This window comes from Myotis nattereri (genome assembly GCF_964212035.1).
Source record: "Myotis nattereri genome assembly, chromosome: 12".
Classification (NCBI taxonomy): Eukaryota; Metazoa; Chordata; class Mammalia; order Chiroptera; family Vespertilionidae; genus Myotis; species Myotis nattereri.
Genome location: NC_138087.1, coordinates 49,390,876 through 49,415,724, shown reverse-complemented (window position 1 = coordinate 49,415,724; position 24,849 = coordinate 49,390,876). Strand labels below are relative to the sequence as shown.

Genomic DNA, 24,849 nt, shown 5'->3' with positions numbered 1-24,849 from the left:
GGAGACCAGGGCCGCCCACCTCTCCCCAGAGCGGGGTCACTGGAGCTGCTGTGCCCTCCACACCTGGGGGCTTCGATGTCCTCTATACCTGGGCACAGAGTTGAGTTTGAATTTCAAACACTCCAGTGAAGGCTCTTAATCTTTTTAGCAGACTAAGAGCCTTAGGAACCTAGTAAACACTAACAGCAACAACAAAATCAATGAAAACAAACAAACAGACGCTCTTTAAAAGTTTCTCTTCCTTTGACTGCCGAGGACTTGGAGCAACAGCCCTGTTGAGAAGATAGGGAGAGGGAGGTGGTGATGGCCCTTTTCTCAGGCCCCGTGGTAAATGCCAGACCACCCCCAGCTCTCTAGGGATGGGATGCAGGAGGCAGAGGGACCCAGAGCAGGTGGGTCCTCACAGGAGGACGAGGCTCAGTAGGGTATTTTCCATTGAGCCAGCCTCCTGGGGACTTTTCTCCTCTTTACCAGGTGTGGGCTGTCACCTGGCTCTGGCCAGCAGTCGGCACAGCAGGTCTGTCCCAGGTGTCAAAAGTCTGGGGTGTGGCTCTCACGAGGTCTCACCTGTCCTTGGGGCTTCTACTCCATGTTCTCTGGGCTCTGCCTTGACAGGAGCCCCCTCCTCAGGCCTGCGCCCCCTCTGCTGTCCACCTCGCTCTCCCTCTCATCCTTTGAAACTGGCTCAGCCTGTCTGCAGAGGTGGAGGGAGAACGGTCTTTTTGGCCAAAGACTGTAAATATAGTTTTCTATTGTTCTGAGGACAAAGACCCAAATCCTTAACAGAGACAGCCTAAGGTCAGGTCCTGCTAAATTGGGGAGGTGGTGGGTGGTACAGGAATGTGTGTGTGTGTGTGTGTGTGTGTGTGTGTGTGTGTGATCACCAACATTTAAAAAGAATGAAAAGAGAACATAGGAAAGATCGGACTGCAAATACTGTGAGAGTTGACAGTTCCTTTGTGAAACTTTTTTTTCAGGTTTGTGTGTGTGCTCGCCGACTCACACAATAAAGCTTATTTCTTTCTGGCAGTCACAAGTATCTGATACCTACACTTCACACTGTGTCCCGCCGGGCTTTCCAATGTCACTACCACTGCTTTGCTTTCTCTTAAAGGTATGCCAAGTCCAGTCAGATCAAGACCGTGTCCAGCAGCAAGATATTTTTTAAAGGAAGTAGATTCCGATACAGGTGAGTCCCTACGGTTCCGTTTTGATGATGGGGCTGGGGGAAGGCATTGACACTTGAATGTTTTGCTTATAAATCAGTGCACTTTGGCTTACTCCCCTGTTTTGGTCCCCCCTTTCCATTTCACCCATCTTTTATGCTCATGGGCACTCTGCATGCAACTTCATAGTAACTTCCCCACATGGAGGGAGAGAAGGTGTGGGCTCCTAGAGCTGGGTCAGGCAGTTGAAGTTGTGAAGTTTAAAGAAAATGCTTGTGCATAGCCCTCCCCTCCCACGCCGAGTGCCTGTGCAGAGACGGGTGTTTTTGTCTTTTGCAGCGGCAAGGTTGCCAAAGAGGTGGTGGAGGCGAGTTCCAGAATCCAGAGGGAGCCTCCGGAGGTGCACAGGTGAGTGGGTGCTCCCTGGGGCTCTGGAGGCTTCTGGGATGGACAGAGGGATATAAATGCTGGCTTTGCCAAATGACAAGAAGGGTATAAGGGCACTGCTGCCAGGCCCTATGTTGTTTTTTGGCCCTAGTTCCAGGCATGGCACTCTCACTGCCCTGGAATCCCTCTCAGACAGACTTGGCTGGGCCGTGGTGAGAACACAGCTGGGCTCCGTTTTGAGTTGTTTGCTCTGTGGAGAGTCATTGGCTTGACTTGACCTTGAGTGTCACATGAATAAGCAGGATGTGTGTGAGGCAAGGCTGTGTCATCTCCTGGCTGGGTCCTGATCTTCCCCGATGCCCCATCCCCCACTCCCTACGGAAACACCTGCCCAGGTATCAGGCAGTCCCATCAGCTGGCCTGGGATACTCTGGTCAGTCTGAGATGGTGGTTATGTTGAGCCAGGATTGCAGTCGTTTCAAACCTGAATACCCTTCAGGGTGCCCATCAAGGTGCTGTAAGGCTGACGAGAATGGACATGTCACTCTCTGCCCTGAGTTGTTTATCAAGGTGGGGCTCATTCTGATTAGTACAACCATAATCACAGAGCGTCAGAGGTGACCAACGTGGCAGTTGTAAAAGGGAGAGTCGAGTGAGCAGAGAAGGAGAAAGAGAGTGTGTGTTGTGAGGCCAATCCCAGAGGGTGTTAAGGGGAAGGAGACATTTGACATCATATTTGAAGGATGGGTTTTTTTGTTTTGTTTTGTTTTTTTACTGATTTCAGAGAGAGGAAGGAAGAGGGAGACAGGGATACAAACATCAACGTAGAGAGAGTATCATTGATCACCTGCTTCTTGCACTCCCTACTGGGGACTGAGCCCACAACCCAGGCATGTGCCCTGACTGGGAATCCAACCATGACCTCCTGATTCATGGGTGGATGCTCAACCACTGAGCCGCTCTGGCTGGGCTGGCTTTGGTTTTGACAGGGAACATGGGGAGAGGAAGGGTGCCCGAGTCTGATGACATATGGGGAAGTACATTAGGACACATGGACACTTTGTCAGGGCCTTAAGGATCCAAAGGGGTATGCGTCTTGAAAGTTATGCTGTCTTTCACTAGCCCAACCCATTGTGAGTCCAGAGGCAGTTCCCAGCTGGGATGTGCATAGCCGACTGGGATGGAGGGGCTGGTGTTTGAATGGAAACCAACTCTATCTGGCTTGTCTGTTTTCAGAACCAACATTTCCCAGAGTCGCAGTTCCCACTCCTTGAACAAACAGCTCATTATTAACATGGAGCCCCTGCAGCCCTTGCTGCCTTCCCCCAGCGAGCAGGAAGAGGACCTTCCCCTGGGTGAGGGTAAGTACGTGTCTTTCCAGAGGCCATCGTTGCAGGCTTACCCTGGGGGAGGGAGCGAGGCCCACCTCTGGGTACGTTGGGTAATGGTTGGTGTGGGGGTTGGAGTGAGTCAGAAACTGTACTTTTGGTAGATGCGCTGTTTACAGCTGGAAGACTGCATTGTATTGAGAGTTCTTTCAATTTCTCCTGGAGAGATTTCATCAGTACAAAACTATTTAAAACTAAGTTTAAATTAGTTAAAATTAAAAACTCAATTTCTCAGCCATGATAGCTATATTTCTAATGCTCAGTAGTCACGTGGGGCTAATGGCTACCATCTTGGACAGCTCAGACTCAGAACATTGTCATCATTGCCGAAACCTCTATTGGGTGTGAAGTTTTTGACTGTAATCACAATTACATTAGTGGGTATAAAGATTTATCACAAGTATCTCCATACTGGTTATCCCCTTTCTGTTTCCATATTTCTCCAGCCATTTATTCCTTTTTCCACAAGTTCTTGTCTGACAGCTTTGATGCAAGCTAAAATATGTAGAATCTACTTCAACCCAAAAGTTTTTATATTTTTAAAAGACCATCATATATGCACTTCTAGGCCTCTTATTTTGTGCCTTTAGAGACTTAATTCCAGAAAGAATCTCACCATACTTGCTTGCTGCTGGTACCTGGTGAGACGAATCTCTCCTATTAATTTCATTAAAAAAAAAAGAATTAGAGGAGTGAGTTATTTATTTATTGTGTGTGTGTGTGTGTGTGTGTGAGAGAGAGAGAGAGAGAGAGAGAGAGAGAGAGAGAGAGAGAGTGAGAGAGTTTTATTCCACTGATTCTTAGAGAGAGTAGAAGCGGGAGGGGAGAGAGAGAAACATCGATATGAGAGAGACACATCATTTAAAGTCTGGATACTGGGCAGTTTCAAAAGAGCAGGTCACTGTGTCCCCAAAAGATCTCCTTTACCTACAGCTTAACATCAAGAATTATTTCATGGGGAAAACTTTTCAGTTCATAATAGAGTTGGATGCAAATAGATTTGGGGAGAGATAGCAGCAATTAATTCACACTGAAGTGTAAAGAATTTGTCAGTCTTTTCCTGGAAAACAAACAAAACTCTAACCATTAAAGCTTTTGTTTTTCCAGTTCCCTTTTAGTCCCATTAGAATAGCTGACATAGAATTGGTGAGCAGAGGAATGAATGGGTGAGACTGAGAGGCAGAGGGAATTATGGGATGTCTGGTCCACCTGTGTTGGTTGCTTGTGTGGCTTGGGGAAGAGGGAATAGGGGAACAGTGACAGGTGAGGCAGAAGGCAAGGAAAGGGCCAGATCATGATGTTCTCCATGACTTGCAGGAGAGTTTTAGACTTTAACCTGAGGGCACTGGAGGATTTCAAGCATGGAAATGACCTGATTGGAATTGTGTTTTGTATCACTTGTGGTGGCAGAGGGCAGATGAGAGGCGGTATGACTGGAGTAATTTTTCAACCTCAGAAGTGTTGACCTTTTGAGCTGGATAATTCTTTGTTGAGGCCTGGCTGGTGCATTGTCCAATGTTTAGCAGTACCCCTGGCTTCAACCCAGTAGATGCCAGTAGCATCCCACCAGTCTTGACAACCAAAAATGTCTCCATGTATTGCCAGATGTCCCCTGAGTAACAAAAGCGCTCCTTGGTTGAGAATCACTGGTTGGGGGCACAGAGATCACTCAGGAACCATTGCTCTAGGTGAGACAATAGATAAACAAGAGCTGAACTGAGGTGATGAGAGTGGGGCTCGGGAGGAGGCGGGGGATTTAAGCTAATAAGCTGCAGGCCTGTGAGGGTGGGGTCACCGATTTTAGGGCAGGTATGCTGCCCGTGGCTTCTGTCCAGGTTTTGCCCTTGTCTCCCAGACTTTCAGAGTAAAGAGATGTCAACCTCTTTAAAGATGAGATGCTTGAGACTCAGGAAGGTTTAAGTCAGCATCACACGGGGAGCCAGTGGAAAAACTGATTTTGTTTAGAGAGTGGAGATATCTCTAGTTAGATACTGTGCATTGCCTCACTGAGCATCAAACACGGACAGCATTGCTCACCTTTGACGTCTGTTTCTCATCTCAACCTAGTGGCTCAGATTCTTGTTTGGGGGAATTTCAAATCACACATTTTGGTTACTGGATCCATAAACAGGTTACGGTTGGCAGTGTGAATCCTATTAAAGGAGTTGTCTGATTAGGAATTTTTAAAAAACATCAGGCTGGGAGAAGAAAGAACATCTTACCCTGATCCTTGGAGGCCCCACCTCTGCGAAGTCATGGAAGGCCCTGCTGCCCAGCATCACATGAGTGCCCTGATGGTGGCATCTCTGCTTTACCATGACGCTCCAACGTCAGAACCACCCAGTTGTCTGACAAGATTCTTCTGTTCTTCCCAGGACTTCAAGTTTCTCAAAGACAGCTGGGCAGGGCATGAGTGCCCAGAGGAGCCCAGTGGCATTCTGGGAGAATGTGTGACCCTTTCACCCATACGACAGCTGGAGGATTAGCTCTGAAGTTGGCTGTCTCCTATACAGAAAACAACAAAATCAGTTCCTAGGCACCACTAGGCAACGAGAGAGTTTTCAGTGTCACCCCTAAGTTGCTCAGTTATAGGATCTGATTAGTGCTGTGAACTTGGGATGAGAATGGCAAACGGCTTGAAAATGGCCACTTAGAGCTTTTGAAAGATTTGGGAGAAGAAAAATATGTAGGGCGTGGGAATTGTTCTGGGTGAAAATTACATTTTAAGGAGTCATTTACCTGATGTAAAATGGAGTAGGGTCTTCATAGTGCAGATAGCAAAATATTTGCGTGTTTTGTTGGCAGAGTATATTTTTCACTATGGAAAAATGCTGGTACATGGTAGAGGAGAATGAAATGAATCACATGAGACTTGGTAGTTAAAGATTACTGACGCCCATGGAAGATCATCTTGTCTACCTGAGCAGTGGCACAGGCGGGCAGAACTAAATAGGCAGGATGCCAGCTTTCTTCCCCTTGGTAGATAAAACTAAGTAAGAGTTGAAAATATTGACACCTTCCTGGTGGCATAGTGGAGACACAAGAATTTCTACAAAGGAGTGTCTTGGGGATGGCGATGGGGTTGGGCAGAGGATGGCTTGAAGCTGCATTTGCCTATGATTGAGAAAATGTCTATATCAAAGAATAGATGGAAAGTAGGGAGGGTGATAAAACTAACTCTCCCAAGCTACTCTTTAGCACTGTCCCTATAAATGTTGGAGTGTGTGTATGTCATAGGTGTGGCTCTCTGTGTGTGGGAGGGCAGTGGGAGTGTTTAAAGGGTCATTGACGGTGTTTGGTCCTAGGAGCTTAAGGTGCAGTGTCATTGCCATTCTAGAAAGTCTGTATGTGAACCTGTGAAGGCATTTTGAGCATATAAAAAGAGTATTGTCGTCATCCATCAAGCATGCCTTACTCTTGACCCCACCCACCCTCCGTCCCAACACACAGCAGGTGGTCTGTGGGGCCAACTGCATTTTCCCATGTGAGGGCCTCTCCACTTCATACCGGGCAGAGCCTTTCACATACTACACAGTTCCAGTCCCGGCACTGGTGAAGCCTAACAGCCCAAGGCCGCTATGGTGACCCTGGTTGTGAATTCCGTTGCCCACCCTGCTCCCCTCTGGTCTCCTCCAGGCTTATCTGATATGAATTCTCCTCCCTGTTTCTCCCCGTGTGGAGTTCCATGGCCAGGACTCAGATTTACCCTCTTTTTATTTATTTATTTTTTTATTACGTCAATGTCTTTCTTTCCTGCCATTTCCCCCATGTGCTAAGTCATCTCTTCCTTTGGCTCAGGCTATGTCAGGATGTGCTTTAGGAGCAATGCACTGGTCTTTTTGGAATTTCCTTTATGTTATGTTCCATCAAACAGGAGGAGCTGTTAATGAATCCTGTGGAGCCACATTCCTCTTGTGGTCACCAAGCAATGAGCTCCAGCTCTAATCGCACTTGCCCCTGCCACAGGGTTTGTGATGGCTACTTGTTTGTATTTTCTTATTATAAAGTGAGTGTATCATCTTCTAGAAATTTTGGAAAATACAAAATAAACATCAATAAGCAGAAAACCATCACCTTCCAGATTGTCCCACCTCTTAGAGACAATCAATGTTACTGTTAGCAGCTTCCTGTGCTATGCATTTTAATGTGACCATTCTTGTCCTGTGTGTATAACTTTGAAGAGTCCTGCTTTGTTTGCTTAACATTGAAACCACAGTAGTTCAATAATTTAATGCAAATGCAGACAAAGAGTTTAATATCCTGAATTAGAAGGGACTCGGACAAAGCTCCATGTTAAGCATCATTTCATCACTGTTCTCCTGAGCTTTTCCATTTAGTGGTACCCAGTCTCCCACAGCTGACAGACATCCAGCAGCAGAACCTGCTCCTGCAGGAGCTAAGAGCCTCCACAAGGCAGGGGACAGCTTCTGGTTTTCCTTAAACTGTGGTGTCAGACTGGTAGAGAAATTCAGAATTCATTATTACATCCGTTGGTAATAGTTTGGGTCTGCAGTTTCTCTAGGGCAGTGGTTCTCAACCTTCCTAATGCCACGACCCTTTAATTACACATTGTTTTGTGATTAATCACTATGCTTTCATTATGTTCAATTTGTAACAATGAAAATACATCCTGCATATCAGATATTTACATTACGATGCATAACAGTAGCAAAATTACAGTTATGAAGTAGCAACAAAAATAATTTTATGGTTGGGGGTCACCACAACATGAGGAACTGTATAATTATATATGTTTTCCGATGGTCTTAGGCGACCCCTGTGAAAGGGTCATTCGACCCCCAAAGGGGTCGCAACCCACAGGTTGAGAACCGCTGCTCTAGGTAAGAGAGTCCAAGAGCAACTGGGGGGTGAGGGGAGGGGGTGGGGTTAGTTAAAGGCCTGAGCAAGCGCTACAAATTCACCTTTTGTAGTGTTTGCAGGCTCCTCAAAGCTTATCACCCTTTTTGTGCTTTTCTTTTGAGTTTGTTTCATCTTTGGAATTTGGTTTCTGGTATTTGCTGCTGAGTACTCCTAAGAATTTTTATCAGCTGAAAGAGATCTTTGAAATTCAAGTATTTAGATTGCTGTAGAAAAGATAAATGCTTGTTCCTGATGCAATTTAAGTGCATGTCATCTTGCAAAGATTTGAATTTGCTACCGTTGGGAGCATTATATTCCTCATCTATAGAACGAGAAAATTGGGCTTGAGCAGCACTCCAAGGCTCTCTAGCTCTAAACTCTTCGATTCTTTTGCTGAACGTCAGGGTCAGATTCCAGGACTACAGCTTCTCCAGTGAGAATGGGAACCTGGGGTCAGGAATACCTTTCCTAGCTTTTGAGGGTTAGAGGGAATGTTGCAGATGTTCTAACTCAGGAATCCGCAGACTGTGGCAGGGACTGTGGCAGGTGGCTGCCCCCCACCCCACCCCTCTTACTTTTTTATTTTTTTTGGCCCAAGAGCTAATGGTTACATTTTAAATGATTATATATGAGTACCTACATAAAAGCCTTGCTTTTAACCTCTCGGCCTGCAGAGCCTCACAGTTACTTTATGGGAAAGATTTGCTGGTCTCTGATCCAGCATTCTACAAATGAGAAAGCTCAGAGGTGCGTGCTGACTTGTGATCAGGCCCTGGTTCTACACCCCTGGCCATGTATGATATCAAACTGCTAAAAAGGCTCACTCCTCGCTAAAGCCGAGCCAGAATCTAAGGAGCTGCATTTATTTTTCAACTACATCACATGAATTCTCAAAAGCTGAGCTGATTTCTATAAACGTAGAGAATCTCTGTGGCTCAGTGAGAAGAGCTCCTGCGTGTTCCGAGCAGTGTTTGAGCCGTTGGACACCGTCACAGAGGCCAGGACCCAGCGACTCCTCGGAAACTTGCAACACAGTGGGCAGGGTCACCTCCCCTTGGAACGGGTGGTGAGAAGGCTGTGGACAGTGTGTGCCCGCCAAGCCATTCCTAGGAGAGCCAGCCTCAGGGCAACAGACCTCCCGCAGGAAGCCTCGCTCCCCTCTGGGAATCACGTTCTGATTTTAAAGCTGAATTCGTTAAATAAGGAACGGCTCACCCTGGGCCTCGTGCTAATTACTGCTAGTCCGTGGTAAGGATCATTGTCTCACTAGCGAAAGCAGTTCGCTGCGGTACATCCCACATCACCGCTCCTGCTCATGTTGGCTCTTCCCTGCTGCATGCCGGTATTCATAATGAACTGCTTTAAAGGATACGGCTGGGGCGGAAAAAAACGTCAGCCAGTGTCCCATGAAGTCATCCTGTGGCTGTCCTTGCGGGTGGGGGTGCGAGCCAGCGGGGAGCTTAAGCAGGAGCGGCTGTGACAGCCAAGGCGCGGCCCGCGGCGGGGAGACGTTGTGCTTGGCACTTGGACCAGCCAACACGCCCAGAGACCGCGGGAGAGGAAAAGTGAGAATGTGACCAAACCACTCCTGTTAGGAAGCAGACGCTATACTTTTCTGGATTTTAGATGCGCTCCCCAGGGAGCATCGGGGCTCTGTTTTCTAGTGCTTTTGTTAGTGGGCTGGCGGCGAGTGTTGAGAACATGTTCTGGGTGGTACCCGGGCTTCTAATGGCGCAGGTGCGAGGAACACGTCCGCTCCCTTCTCTACTGCCAGGACGCGGCGCCAGTGACGTGGAAAACAGTGCTGGGTGGTGTGTGTTTCACTCTTGGGTACACTCAGACTGAATGGGCAGGGCTCGGAGAAAAGGCGTGGTCAGCTGGCACAGGCTGGAGGTTGGGGTGTCCCCTGGGGTGCACAGGCCATCTACAGAGGGGTGCAGCCTCCCGCTTGGTTAGGCTGATGGTGAATCGGAGGCCCCAGAGCCATGGTTTCATAATAAGTATAACACGGGTGGGAAAGAGTAGGTTTATAGTTATAATAGAAATAAACAATACAATAATTAATAAATAATAATGCAAGAATAATCTGTTTCTCATACTCATAACTTTTGCCCACCCTTGTGTGTGAAGACAGCTGCACATGTATCTTGTATCTAATTTATAAATAAGTAAGTATTTATTTACAAATGTGAGACCCCCCCCCCCCAAAAAAAAACACACAACACACACACACACATACACACAACAAAAAACATGTTTGGATAAGCTGCTCTGGATCTTACAGACCAGTGGACACAAGGAAAGGCAGGGCATGTTTTTGAAACTCTGAAATCCCTGTTCATGCCAAAGCTCAGATTCCTAAAATAGAGGTGAGAGTTATTGGCTCTAGTTACGGCGGTGACATGCCATTTTACATGCTTTTGGTGTTTCACGCTGGTAAACCACCAGGCTGAGTCACCCAAGCACGGGCTGGGGTTTGCCAAGCTGCTTGGTAGGTGCTGTGTCACTCTCACTGAAGTGTTCTGTGGTGGCCCTGGGGCCCAGTATACATGGGGCTGGACTCCGCTTGCTGAGTGGACACGCACCACCACCTTAATGGGGATTCTCTGGTGGAAGGAGGAGTATTGTATAGAGTGAGGGTTTCATTCATTCATTCATTCATTCATTCATTCATTCATTTATCATTCGATAAATATTACTGATCTGGCACGTGCTGGACACTGACATGGCCCGAATCTTATTTCCTCTTTTCACAAAACAAGATGTGGTGATTTCTAAGTTTCCTCCCCACTCTGACTGTTCTTTAATAATTCTCCCCCCAAATGGTTGCTGTTCTTAAATATGTGCTTTTCATCAGTACCTTGGAGGAAACAAGCTGTGGACATCCTATCTTTAAATGTGGCCGATGAAACAGTCAGCATGCGGCACAATGACCTGTAAAAGCAGAGTTAAATTTTTCTTTTCTTTTTTGTGAGTTGTAAATTTCTAGCATAAAACTGAAAACGAATTGCAGCTGGCAAAAAGGGAACATAAAATGAATGTTTCCCCCCACTTGAAAGAGCCCTCACATCCTTTAACATCTTCTCTTAGAAGTCAAGTCCAATGTGGAACTTTTTAAAACCCCAAATCTCCACTAACACATAGGAAATGTGAAAATGGGCAGACGCTTTGGCTGAAAGAGAAGGTAATAATAGGGTTTTCAGGATGACCCACCAGATAATCTGAGCATAGACTGGACTCTGCTGTTAAATATAGGAGTATGCACATTTAAAAGTATCAAGCATCCCCTGGAACCATGGGCTTGTTAGTCCCTGCCTGAGCCCCTCTACCACAGCTGCACAATTTGGCCCCTAAATATAGGCTCGGCCCCATTCCGGACTCTAGGACCAATCCTTCCCTTACCTGGAAGGGAGCTAAGCTGAAGCCCCGGCCTCTGGCCCAGGCTGCTGCTCCTGCTCTCTTTCTTGCTCTGTCCTGTCTTCTTCTGGTCCTCAAGCCAGCCTGGCTCCCTTTCCTGAGTCTTTGCCTTGGTGGTGCCTCTGATTCTCAACACCCTTGGGACCTTGAGGGCCAGCCCTTCTCCCTGGGGCTAGGCCAGACGCCTGACCCCTACCAGTCCCTGGGTCCATGCTCTGCTCTGCTGATTGACAGCCTGCCTGGATCTCCTGTCTGTCTTGGGTCTCCTGGGGCCCTGTTCTGTCCCTTCCCAGAGCAGACTCTTCCCCAGCACTGGGAGTTCCAGAAGGGCCTGGCTTTTTCCACAGGGAGACACAGATGCCTGTTTCTTCAAACCATCTGCAAAACTGTTGGGAAATAATGGAGAAAAAAAATTAGAGCTTCATTTATTAATACAGCCCAATTTAATTTCCTTTAGTCAGAGAAAAATGGTTTAACTGTAATGGTGACTTGTGCCTGGAGGGAGTGAAATAATAAAGTGGAAGTGATGGAAAAACAAATCCATCCCACACTGAGACGAAGGAAACGGAGTCTTGGTTTAGAATACTAAACACAGAGCAAAAGAGGCTGTTCTTCGTGGAGCCAGTAAGGACAGCGATTCACCATTTCTTCTTCCGAGGGACCTTATGGGTGGCTGCCATGGCACCTGCACTCTCAGCAGATTGCCTTGGTGTTTCCAAGTCACATGACATCAGGGAATGAGTAAGCCCTAGGTTCAATGAGGATAGAGCGAAATCTGAATTATACTAGTAGGTGGCCTTGGTCAGCAGGATGGTTTAAGTTTTACTCTAAGGGACTTCCTCATGCATGTTTCTGAAGAATGCATTATAGTTGTGAAGTTCCTAGACCCTGTCCAACATCTGTGGGGGATTTTCAGCTGGTTCATCAGTGGACAGCTATGGACGGTGTTCCTTCGTGGTACCACCACCCTACAGTGAAGGTAACTGCAGGGATCCAGGTCCTGTCTTTATTCATAAGGTTTTAGAGGGCCTTGGGTCAGGGAGGAAGGGTGTCTCTTATAGAAGATAAATCAGAGAGGAACGGACAGTTATGTTACTGCACAGTCTGTGGGTGGCCTAGTGGGTAATGACTCCCAGGAAGCTTTTTAGCACTGTCAATGGAGGTACTTGATTCTTGGAGGTTGAGGTCTTGTCCCTCACCATCTTCCTCCTTTGGCTCCTCTAATTCTCTTTTACTCGAAGTATGGATTTTTTTGTCCAGTTTGCAGGTGTCAGAGGTCTTTGTCTTGGAATAATGGCCTGTGGAATTAATGACCAAGTGTTTGTTGTCATTGCTTTATTGTTGGGTGAGTTAGATTTGGTCTCTGGGTTGAGGATAAAGGAAAAACCTCCAGGAATTTTGTGAGCAGGGGTGGAGGGAGAAGCCCATTGATTAATGTTTCAAATGATCTTACTGTGTTTGGAAAACAGTAAAGCTTGTTCTTCACTGGTGTGTAGAGAGAAACAAGGCAGCGATGTGGAAAGACCACTGAGTTTGTGCTCAGCTGTGATCCAGGGTCTGGGCCAGCGCTCAGCACACTGAAGGGGTTCAGGGGTGTTTGTTGAATGAATGTGGGACTGTCATCCAGTTTGTAAATTGGCTCAGCTGACTCCTCGTGGAGCTTCTAGAGCAGCCCATCGTGAGCCCTCTGTCGGAGAGGAGGGTAGAGGGCAGTAGAGGCAAACTGAGGCTTGCTCAGACCTTGGCAAAAGGCACTCAGAAAGTCAGACCCTAAAAAAAAAATTCAGTATTTAAGTGTTGAGTTCAAAGCATCACCTAGGATATATAGAGCAACACCGTGGTATTTTAGGCCGCAGTGTTAAAATTTCATACTCAATTGTTGGCTTCCCTAGGGCTCACCAACTTGTAAATATTTTAAGTATATTTGCACCCCACTTAAAGCTTCTGCAGGTCTGCTAAGAAAGAACAAATGTCAACAGCAGTTTTCTCCGGGCTGTTGCATTTTGAGGGACTACGGGGATCTCCTTCACCAGTTTCTAACTATTGGTAGTTCCCAACTTTCCTACGCTGTGTGGGTGATGCTTTTAAAATAACAATAGCAACAACAACAATAATAATAACAGCAACAATAACAATCTAAGATTTATTTTCACAGATATTGACACTGAAAGGTTGGGATGAAAAGAGCGAGGGACAGGCGACAGGGAGGCAGGCGGTGGGCACAGAGCAGTGTCTGATGGTCCCCTTCCCTGACATTCTGTGTCTGGGTTTTCCTGCCTGTTTAGAAATAATCACGGGCAGCAGGAGCAGACAGAGAGGCCCTGCCAGACTCTGCCCCCCTCCCCATCCCCCAGCACACATCGGCTGCCTAGTTAGAGACGCCACACTTATCAGTGCATGGGACTCTCAGGAATACAGCTGGATGCGCCCTGATGCCAAAATGCTCTGCAGCCAGAGTCCCTGCGAGGTGTGTTCTCCTTCCCCACGATGGTGGTGGGGAGATCCTGGCCGTGCTGTTTGAATTCTGTTCTGTCTGCTACTGTAATTCTCCAGAGGGTTGGCACTGGCCTTCCTCCCACCATCGTATGGCGTATGGCGATGCTGGCCCTACCTAGCAGGGTTCTCAGGTCACAGCAGGAAACACTCAGTGCTCATCTGATGGGGGTAACAGCAGGAAGAGTATCTGATATGTGAGAGCATCTACATGTTTTCAGAGTCTTTTTCATGGAGGTTATCGTCATTTGAGACTTAGGAGCATTTCCTTGAAATGGACAGGAGAGAAATTGTTGCCTCACGTTACAAACCAGGAAATTGAATTGTATGGATGATTGACTACCTGGCTGTCTGGTCCTAGTCCTGTCACTTGGTATTGTTGGGAACCGCCTCTGTTTCTCCTTGCTATACACCTAAGAATATACTCATCACATCACACATATAGTATTGAGATATTCATATCATATTTTATTATATTTAAAATATTTTAAAAGTTCTCTAAGATATGTGATAGTCCCAGGGTCTCTTAATAATGGATATTTACAGTCTAAATTTATTGCAAAGAATATTTCATATAACAATTTTCTATCTTTCTAATTGGAGTTAGAAGTTAGCTAAAATTTCATTGAGTCTCTTTAACTATTTCAACTAATGGCCGAATCCACTATACCTGTGAAATGTTAGTTACCAAAACAGCTAATACAGTATATAGGATGTTCATGATAGATGAAAATAGCTAGCATTTATTAAGTGTTTACTACATATCAGCCATCCAGTTACAATAGCAGCCAATATCATGACTGTTTTCCAGACAGAAAATTGCATTTCCACAGGCTTATGTAACTTTCCCCAGGTGACAGGGCTATCAGGCAAACTTGACAATCAGCAGTACTGCTTCCCTACTATTTGGGGAGAAGTAACTAGAAATGCTAAGAGACAGATGGTTGACAGAAGGGAGATAAAAGAGACTATTTAAAGTCTTCACTATCTTCCCCTTTAGTTAAAGGAGAGGAAGGAATGAGCATTCATCAGGGGAAAAATGACTGAGCGCTGCCAGGAGGAGACTCAGTGCCGATGCTTTAACCCTTGCTTTGTACGACTGCTTAGTAAGTTCTAGTGCATCATGTAGGAACCAATACTACAATAGGCAATGGGTATTTCACAGTCTTCTTTTCTTGTCATAGCAACCTCGAGGAGGGGTATTGTCTCCACTTTACAATTGCACCAGGGCTCCAGGTTGTCCAGTAGCTCCAAGTCACCCACAAAGCAGAGGCCAGCTAGTTGCTCTCCCCAAATCTGTCAGGAAGCTCGTCACAGAGGTAGACATGGAATTCAGGCCTGCGAATGGCATTTCTCACTGAACTCTCTCCTCCTCTTTGCCTTCTGCTTGATTTATCAGTGTTTCTGGCATCTCATTATGGAAAATTGATTCCTTTCTTCACACATCCTCTGCTTTCTTTAGCCTCTTGCCACTGCCCAGACATGCATTCCCGATCTCTGAACAGACGAATCTGACAGGAAGGGTAGTCAAGGGCGTCTGAATGTTGTGCTGTTGACACGGTTCTTTTGAGCACAGTGCCTGGAACAAGAACGATCCTCCCTGTGCAGTATCTCAGAATCTTTGCTTTGGCTCCACATCTCTGCATCCCTTTCTTTCTTCTCTTGAAATGTAGCCACACCTTTGGGCAGAGTGAGGGTTAGGCAGGGGGAAATGGCTGGTCCCACTAGGTTTTCTCTTTCTTAAAATGAAAGCAGAAGGCCCCCAGAAGAAAGAGAACCTACTTGGGATCTCTGAAAAGTAGCATAAAGAGTGAGGACAGTACCAGGAGAGGGAAAAATGTAAAATGTCTGAAATGCAAAATATTATGGCTAGTTGTGATTAATAAAAGGAAAGGAGACATTTTAAAACTATGGTGAGATTTTAAGCTGGAGCATTAATGGAGTAAATATTTGGTGGAAAAGAATGGTGCTGGTTTTGCTTCAGGTTTTTTTTACTTACTTTCTATTTGTTTGTTTTGGAAGGTCTGTTGTTTGTTTAGAGTGGGCTGTCAGATAACATGTTGCTTCATAGATGCTAAGCATAGAGACCTATCAGGCAAAGGGAGATTTTCTCATTGTCTGAGCCCAGGCCCATTGCCATGCAGATGAGCCTGTGTTAATCTTTGAAATGCTCCATCTATGTTACTGTCAATCATTGATTCATCTAGAATAAGGATTTCCTGATTTGTTCTTTATCAGCCTAAAGATTTTCAGTAGTTCTTCAAGAACCACTGTCAGTAACTGTTAAGGGCTTTGCTCCACACAGGGATTCTGCTCAAAACTAGATCACAAGGGGAATTGCAAAGGGTTGCAGATTTTGTGAAAATTTAGGGGTATTTTCCTTTTAAGTTTCAGGTTTGGAAACTGACCAAATCCATGAGAGTAGGAAGGCCAACCTGTATCTGGAAAGGACTACCTGTGTGAGGGGAGGGTGGCCCCCTGTGATGTCCCCAGAAGTGTCCTCAGCTCTCAGTGCACAGCTGGCTGCCACCCTACTCCCCTTTCAAGATTTACTAGAGGCCCGATGCACGAAATTCCTGCAAGGGGCTCGGACCTCACAGCCGCCCTCGCAGGCCCGGCTTCATTCGGAAGGTTGTCCAGAATGACATCTGGAAGGACGTCAGGAAGGTCGTTTGGCTGTTCGGTCTAATTAGCATATTACACTTTTATTATTATAGACAGTCCTGTCTGTATTGTACATTTTCATATAGGTCTGGTCATATTGCTCATATAAACCGTTTTTACTTATCAATATATTGCAAGCTTGTCCCCACATCATTAAACTCCTAAACAAAAATTTTAATAGATGTACAATATTCCATCACATGTATTTAACAATTTTCCCACTGGAAATTTAGATTGACTTTTTTTTATTTTTTATTTTTTGCTATAAGAAATGATACTGAACATATATGTCCAAAAATTTTTGTCAACATTTCTAATTATTTCCTTAGGATAAATTCCTAAAAGTGAAATTTCTGGGCATAGAATATCACACTCAATATTCTAAACTTCTTTCCAGAAATGCTAAATTATTTTCCCATAGTGCAGTATAATAATGAAGAATTTCAGCTGACTGCCCTGAATGTAATGCTTTGTTTTGTCAGTAGAGAAAAAGAAAATTATTAGAAAATTACCTCTTGCTGCAGTAGCTATTTAAAGTAGAAGAGTGCATGCATGCAGGATGAAATTGTGTGTGGAAATTTTTTTTCTTCTAAAAATGAGAGTGAACAAAATGTACCAGTAAAGACATATAGCAAAGATAGTATGTGGGGCACAGTTATTAATCAGTTGAAATTTTTTCAAGTATAGCATGTCTGAAAACATTGAAAAGTTTGCTCCCTGAGCACGCTCACTGGGATATAAGCACGTTTTATGTCTCAGACATACAAGTGTGGACTTTCAAAGTGCTGAGAATTAGACGTAACATTTGGATTCTGAATTTAAAACACATTTGGTTTGCTCTTGCCAGTGTAGCTCAGTTGAGTGCCCTCCTGTGCACTGAAAGGTTGCCAGTTCGATTCCGGGTCAGGGCACAAGCCCAAGTTGTGGGTTCCATACAGATTGATGTTTCTCTCTCACTCACTCTCTCTCCCTCTCCCCTCCTCTCTCTCTCTCAAAATCAGTAAAAACACATTAAAAACAATAAAACACATTTGGTTAGAAGTGGGAACACTAACAATTCTCATTCTGCACTGTTTTCCTAGTTAACTGATGTTAATTGGGTGCTTGGGTTCAAATCATGGCTTTCCTGAGTGTTAATTGTATGAATTTGGCCAGGCCAATTACTCTCCATAAGCAGAAGATGTTAGCATCATGGTGAGGATGGAGATTATACTGTGAGGAGCTCAGCACTTCGTCTGGGGCTGTGCTTTCTAGTCTGGCAGCCCAATGTGGTTTCTGAGCACCTGGAATGTGGCCGGTCTGAATCGATATATGCCCTAAGTGTGCAAATGCACACCAATTCCAAAGCCTTAGTACAAAAAAGAAATCTACTTTATTAATTTTTATATTGTTACATAGTGAAATGATACTATTTTGGATATCTTGGCTTCTAGAAAAAACACATTATTAAAATTAATACATTTCTTTTACTTTTAAAATAATTTTTTAAAATGTGGCTTGCATTATATTTTTATTGGACAGCACTGCTCTAGAACATAATGAAGGCTGCATATGTATTTTTTAAGGAAATCAAGGTGGTTTGTGGAGTTGCCTCCTTGTCATTTTATCTTCTGGGGCGTTCCAGTCTTAGGGCACCGTAAGGCATTTGCATGGGGTCCTCTGGTTAGATAGCTTAGAAAAGTCTGGGGTAAGGATGATGCATAATATTTCATTGTTTGTTAGAGGAGTGAGTAGAGAGTTTAAAAATAGCACCCCCTCCCTCCTTCCCGTTTCATGCTGATCCCTCCTGAGTTATTTCTGTTGGCCTCATTACGAACTGACATTTGATTCATTCAGTGGGCCCAGCCTAGGTCATTTAAAACAGAATGGACAGTTAGTGAAAGGTCAGAGCCACGATGGCTGGTGGTAGCTGCGCTGGGCCATGACAGACTGAGGAGACGGAGGGAGCAGGAAGAGCCAGCATGGCAAAATGCTTGGTCAAGATCCAGACTCGGCGGGGCCTCCGCCTGCAAATGGTGAACCACTGCAGCAGTGATGTGTTTGTCCGTCTGCTGAGACACGGCTCCAAGATCACAGCTAGAAACACGGGTAGGTGCCCTGCCCTGGGTTGCCCTGCCGAGACTGGAGAAGGGTGCGGGCTTCCAGCTTCCTGCTGGCTGCGGGCAGCTGGGCGGGAAGCCAAGGGGGAACCTAGTGTCAGAGGTTTGTGATAAAGATGGGCAAGAGAGAGGGAGGGAGAAAAAAATAAAGACACGCAGGAAGGAGAGTGAGTAAACCAACGCGGGGGGAAAATGGAAAGGCCTGAAATGGGGGTCCTGGCTCTCTTATCGAGTGAAAATGGTGTGAAGGCATAAAAGCTAATAAATTACACTTTAGGCAGGGGGCTAGGAAGGAGGCAGAGGTGGTGTGTCCATTCCCCAGTGCTCAGGAATGATGGAAGATTATGAGAACAGATTGCCCAAAGGAAGCAAAGCATGCTCCCGCTCCTTTCATTGTTTCAGGGGTAAAATCTTCAAGTGTGCTTGCCCGGATGAGTGGAACCCCCTTTATGCTCAAAGCGGAGCTTTACTGAAACACCTTCTCAGTTAAAGAACTGGAATCAAACTGATGTTCTGCCAATTTCCTTTTCATTGAAAATATCACAGTTTGTGGTCCTTGGGGGAAAGAGGAATTAAAAATGAAATTCTAAAACTCAGAGCTTACAGCAGGAAAGAGGGTGCTGATTATCTATGTCTGTGTCTAGGTCTAGGTCCATGTATAGGTCTATGTCTATCTATCTATTTCTATCTGTATATCTCTATATATCTATATCTCTACCTATATATGTGATTTTCAACTAATTAAAAAAATCCTGGGAAGTGTTTGGATTGGCCATACCTCATGCACACATGTGGAACTGACTTTGAAGTGAAATTAATTTTATTTGTATACTGATATAGGTAGTTGATATGTTCTTATAAAAGATTTTTAAAAGTACCAATATATAGAATGTTTTCCTTGACCCTAATATTCCCAATAACCAATTTATGTATATTGACATGTACAAAAATGGAATTGTTCTGTATTATTTTACAGTTCATTTTCACTTTGTCATATGACCTGAAGGACTTTCCATATAAATATATATTACTCTGTATCCTTTTAAAAAATGGTTGAATAATATGTAGCATAGAGATACAATAATTTAATCACCAAATAATTGTTGGAAATTGGTGTTTCCTGTTTATTGGCTATAACAGACAGTGCTATGATGAAGAGGAATACACTGGCATTTCTCTACAATAGATTCTAAAAAGTGTTATTGTTGAGTTGAAAGATATACACAGTTTAAATTTTGATGAAATGGGCAAATCATCCTCTAAAAGACTGACATTCACTAGCAAAGTATGAAAATGTCTGCTGCACATAATCACTAACCCTATGTGATCTTATTGCTTTAATGTACATGTCCCTTGTTACTAGGGAGGGTGAGCATCTTTTCAAATGATAATTGGCCATTAGCATTTCTCCTGGGAATTGCTTATGTACTTTGCATATTTCTGTTGTGTTTTTGTCCTTTCCTTATGGACTGTAGGGATTCTTTTATAATCTGCATATTAATCCTTTGTCTATTATAAATATTAACTTGTTTTCTCCTACTTTGTTCTCAGCTTTCAACTTTTTAAAATATTAGCTTTGTGACAGACACTTAATTTTTTTAAAAAATATATTTTTATTGATTTCAGCGGGGAAGGGAGAAGGAGAGATAGAAGCATCAATGATGAGAGAGAATCATGGATTGAGCCCACAGCCTGGGCATGTGCCCTGACCGGAAATTGAACTGTGACTGCCTGGCTCACACAGGTCACTGAGCCACACGGTCAGGCGACATAGGCACTTGTACATGCACGACAACTGTTGCGTGTGAAAACTACTTAATTTTTGTATATTCTTTGTCAGTTTTCCTTACTCCAAGATTATAAAAATGTGTCTTGTGTTTTTTCTTTGCAATTAATGCATTAGCTTGAACTTTGTGAAATTGCTGATACTCAACTGCTTTTAACATACAAAAATGGCAATTGCATATAGTAGTTTGATCTAACATTTGTTTTTATTTAGGCTGTTAACTTCTTTGGAATTTTTAAGTACATATGACATAAAGCAGGGATATATGTCCCCCCGACCTCCAATTGGTTAGCAGTTTTTCTCAAAGTTATTATGCTCTGAATTGTGTTTAGTATTCACGCTTCATTACTAACTTACAGTATAGTTGTGATATCAGGTAGGTCAAGTTCCCTCTCATCAATCTTGTCTCAACCTCAAATTTCTTAATTTTTCATGTGGACTTTCTCCATTTGTCATTTTTGAAAAGACATTGAGATTTGTATTGGAACTGCAGTGAATTTTAATTTATTTAGAGGAGAACTGCATCTTCAAACCAGGAAGTTCTCCTGTTCAGGAAGATCTGCATGTTTCTTCATGTCTCCCCCCACGCTGCCTGATTTTCCTTTATGTTGCTCAGCTATGTTTTAACAATGTCCTCAGGCAAGTTTTACATATTTCTTATTATAGATATTCTTGGATATTATGTGACTATTCTAATTTTTGCATTTAGCTACTTTGAATGGGATTTTCTATTATATTTTTATATGTTTTTCTGGTATGTAGTAAACCACTGCTTTGATATGTTGATACTGCATTTGAATTCTGATTAATTATCCTAGCTCTTTATTTGAATTTTTGGCTTGCTAGATAATAGTTTCACCTGAAAATAGAGTTCGTGCCTTCCTTTCCAATATTTACACTCCTTATTTTTTGTCTTTATCGTATTGCATTCTGTGGGCCTCCAGAATAACACTGAAGAATAGTGAGGGTTTTGTCATGTGCCCGACTTTGGTGTGATGATTGATTGTGATGACAGAGAGATTCACAAGATGGTATGACAGCTGCATCAGTTAGGATGCCATTAGCAACAAGTAACAGAGAACGCTAACAAACACTGGTTTAAATAAGGTGATTTATTATCCAAGACAACAAGTCCCGAGTCGGGAAGGATTCCAGCATTGAGAACCCAGGTTCATTTAATCTCTGGCCCTTCTCAGTGGGCCAGAAGTCCCCGCAGACCATTTGCTGTTGGCATCACAGGGCTGCCAGAATTCCTGGTGTCTCAGATACAGCTTCTTTCTCTTGACATTGTTGTACCTTTCCAGGATGCTCTTTTTAGAAGCAAGAAACCTTCCTCAGAAGTTTCTCCTTGTTCCCATCAAGACTCTTTCCTTTTCATTTTCAGCATTGGCTCACATGCCCATTTCTTAACCACACACCATCATGAGACTGGAATCACCATGATTAGCCTAGACGAATCACCTGGGAGAGAAATGGATGATAAGGAGTCAACCTTGGGAAACAGCAGATAAGCATCTCTATCAGAGTAGTAATGGGGACAGGAGAGTTTTCCCGGAGGAAGTGACACACAGCATTTTAAAGAATGGGTAGGAGCCATCTGAGTGCAGAAGGGCATTCCAGAGAGAGGCAACAGTGTGCAAAGGCACAGAGGCATGACGGAGCATGACATTTGGGCACCTCTAGATAGATGAAAACATGCCGGGTAGAGAAGTGTGTTTGTGCTAAAGAGCTTAATCTTTAGCCGGAAAGTCATGAGCAACCTTTTAAGAAGGGAATTCATGTGACTAATTAGGCAGTTTGGAATGATTTTTCTGGCAACAATGGAGAAGGAGCCAGACTGAGATCAGGGAAACCAGTGGTAAGAATGGAGGAATGGAGAGGCAGGGACAGCTCTGAAAGTGAATATGGTAGCAGAGTTTGCAGAAGTTGGTGACAGATTAGATGCAAGCAGTGAGAAGTCCTGGTCACTCCTCAGGTTGCTGGTGTGGGAGACTGGATTATGGTAGGTGGTAGAGGGAAAGGCTTTGGAGGAGGGGTGATAATGATAATTTGATTTTTGACATATGGAGGTTGATGTGTTTACCCTTTTGCATGATGAGTCGAATTGATAGGAAGGTTTCAGGTTGAGGTGGATCAGAGATTGAGTAACATGCATTTACTAAACTAAGTGATATTCTGAGTTCTCTGGTCAAATAAATTTGGGGAATATTGAGGTAAATAAAGCAACACTGCTTTCTTCTCTTCAGGATGTTGCAGACATTTTAATATGCTACTAGTAATGTTACTGAGTGCTTGCCCCATGCCAGGCACTCCACATGCCTTCACTCGTGTATTCTGCTCCACGTAATATCCCCATGAAGTATGTCCTGTAGTTTCCCCCATTTTGTAGGTGAGGAAACTGGAAAAGAGTGGTTCAGTAACTTGGGCAAGGTCACAGGACAATTTGTAGAAGGTTGGGCTTCAAATACAGAAAGTTAACTTCAGAGCTTGTACTCATTTTTTTTTTAAATCAACTATAGTCACCATGTTTTGCACTAGATCCCCAGACTTTATTCATCTTATAGCTGAAAGTTTGTACCCTTTTGTCAACCTCTCCCTATGTACCACATCCCAGTCCCTGGGAACCACTTTTCTACTCTGTTTCCATGAGTTCGACAATTAAAAAAAAAAAAATTCCACATTTAAGTGATGCTATGCAGTACTTGTCTTTTTGTTTAGTTTATTCTCTTAGCATGTGTGGCTTTCAGGTTCAAAGGCTTGGAGAAAGAGCTGATGCAAAAATTGACACATAAGATGAAATATTAGTTTTGAAATTACGGGGGTGGGGGTGGGGGAGGGGAGCCAGGGGAAGACTCGACCATAGCAGTATAGTTCCGACCATAGCAGTCAAGTTGCGCTGAGTCCTTTCCCAGCTGCTTTTATTAGCTAGAATACACAATTGCCTTTTAGGAATGCAAACAGACATATCAATGGTAATGTTTAGTAAACAGTAAGATTGTCAGGTTTTGGGGGAGTTTGCTTTAGGCCATTGAGTCAGCAGTAGGTAATAAAATGTAAATATTCACCCTGTGAATATCAAAATGAGTCCTCCAGCCTTCTGCCAGACTCCTCACATTTATATTAATTACTATTGATCTTGGTTTCCAGCACTAGCATAATGCCAAGGTTGTCACAAATGGCAGGACTTCCTTCTTTCTCATTGCTGAATAATAGTCCATTATGTATAGACTACATCTTCTTTACCCATTCATCTATCAATGGACATTTGGATTTTTTTTCATAGCTTGGCTATGAATAGGGCTGCATTGAACATGGGAGTACTGATATCTCTTTGATATCCTATTTTCATTTCCTCTGGATATATACCCAGCGTGGAACTGCTGGTTCATATGCTAGTTATATTTTTAGTTTTTTTGAGGAACCTCCATACTGTTTTTCATAGTGGCTACATCACTTTACATTTCACATCAACAGTGCCCAAGGGTTCTCTTTATTTTTACATCCTCACCAACATTTGTTATCTCTTATCTTTTTGATGATGATAGCCATAACTTGTTGATAACCAGAATGGTAAGCTGAGGTTTTTTCCCCTGGGGTCATGTCTCTCAACTCCCAAGAATGAGCTCCGTGGACCAGAAGATTTATGCAAAGCATGGAAAATTTATTACAAGCAGATTCAGACTCCTGCATGGGGAGAGGGCCCAAATAATGAGTTTCCAGTGAAACCAGTAGGTCTAGGGGTATATATGTGCTATAAGCCTGCTCTATATCTAGTTGCCATGTCCTAGCAGGCACATTAAAGGGCAGCCCAAAGGATTGATTATTGGGGGCTATACGAATGTCAGCAGTAAGAAAGCCCAGTGTACATACTCATATCCAATAGTGGGGAGGCAAAGAAAGAGTTGCTTCCACAAAGGAAAAAAAGTCTGTTATCTTCTAGGCAAGATGAAAAATCCACCTGAAGAGCAAGACTGAGTACGGTAAATACCCATCCCACTGACACCAACCACACAGAGAGTGTCCCCACCAGGGCAGCTCCTGTGAGGGGTTGGAATGGCCCCTGAGGATTGAGTTGGGATGTAGTTTCCACTAAGCTTGATGAGGAACCAATCATTCCTTTGTCCAACTAATTTTAAGCAATTAGGTCAGGATTCAGGTTACCATCAAGCCATGGCCAGAGGGTGACACATCTATTAAGTCTGCCTTGATAGAACTGGAATTAATAAAAGAGAAGTAATTGGTAATCTCTGGCCTCCATGACCAATGTGGTGGGTTCTGGGCCCATGGATGTTGGCGTTTCACCCAGTTGCTGGAAGGTTTGATGTTAATAGTCCTATTGCATAAATTGGGCCCTATTGCTCCTACCTGTGTAGCACTGAGAGAAGGCTGACTCCTTTAGATGCACAATGGTGCCTGTGGTTTAGAATAGCATCTGAAGACAGGGGCCTGTACAAAGGAGGATGTCTGGGCCTGACTGAGTTAAGGTTGGCCTGCAATTCATTCCAAATGTCAATGCCTGGTCTAGTCCCTGCCACTGGGCCCCTGTGGAATTTTGAAGAGAGTTTGGCAGTGAAGTTTACCCAGGTTAA

General features: G+C 44.1%; 1 protein-coding gene across 4 annotated transcripts in view; it reads left to right on the top strand.

The window, feature by feature from the left end:
- FRMD3 (FERM domain containing 3) overlaps positions 1–24,849 on the top strand; it is a gene marked incomplete at its 5' end in the record, with an annotated part of 230,963 nt that overhangs the window by 187,755 nt on the left and 18,359 nt on the right. For 2 of the 4 annotated variants that reach the window (XM_081102905.1, XM_081102904.1), the window contains 3 exons: positions 1,115–1,189; positions 1,506–1,574; positions 2,790–2,914. In XM_081102905.1, coding sequence (XP_080959031.1) covers positions 1,115–1,189; positions 1,506–1,574; positions 2,790–2,914 — 269 coding nt within the window. Of the gene's footprint in view, positions 1–1,114; positions 1,190–1,505; positions 1,575–2,789; positions 2,915–18,227; positions 18,464–24,849 lie in introns of those variants that run through there. The other 2 variants (XM_081102907.1, XM_081102906.1) reach the window with 2 other exon arrangements.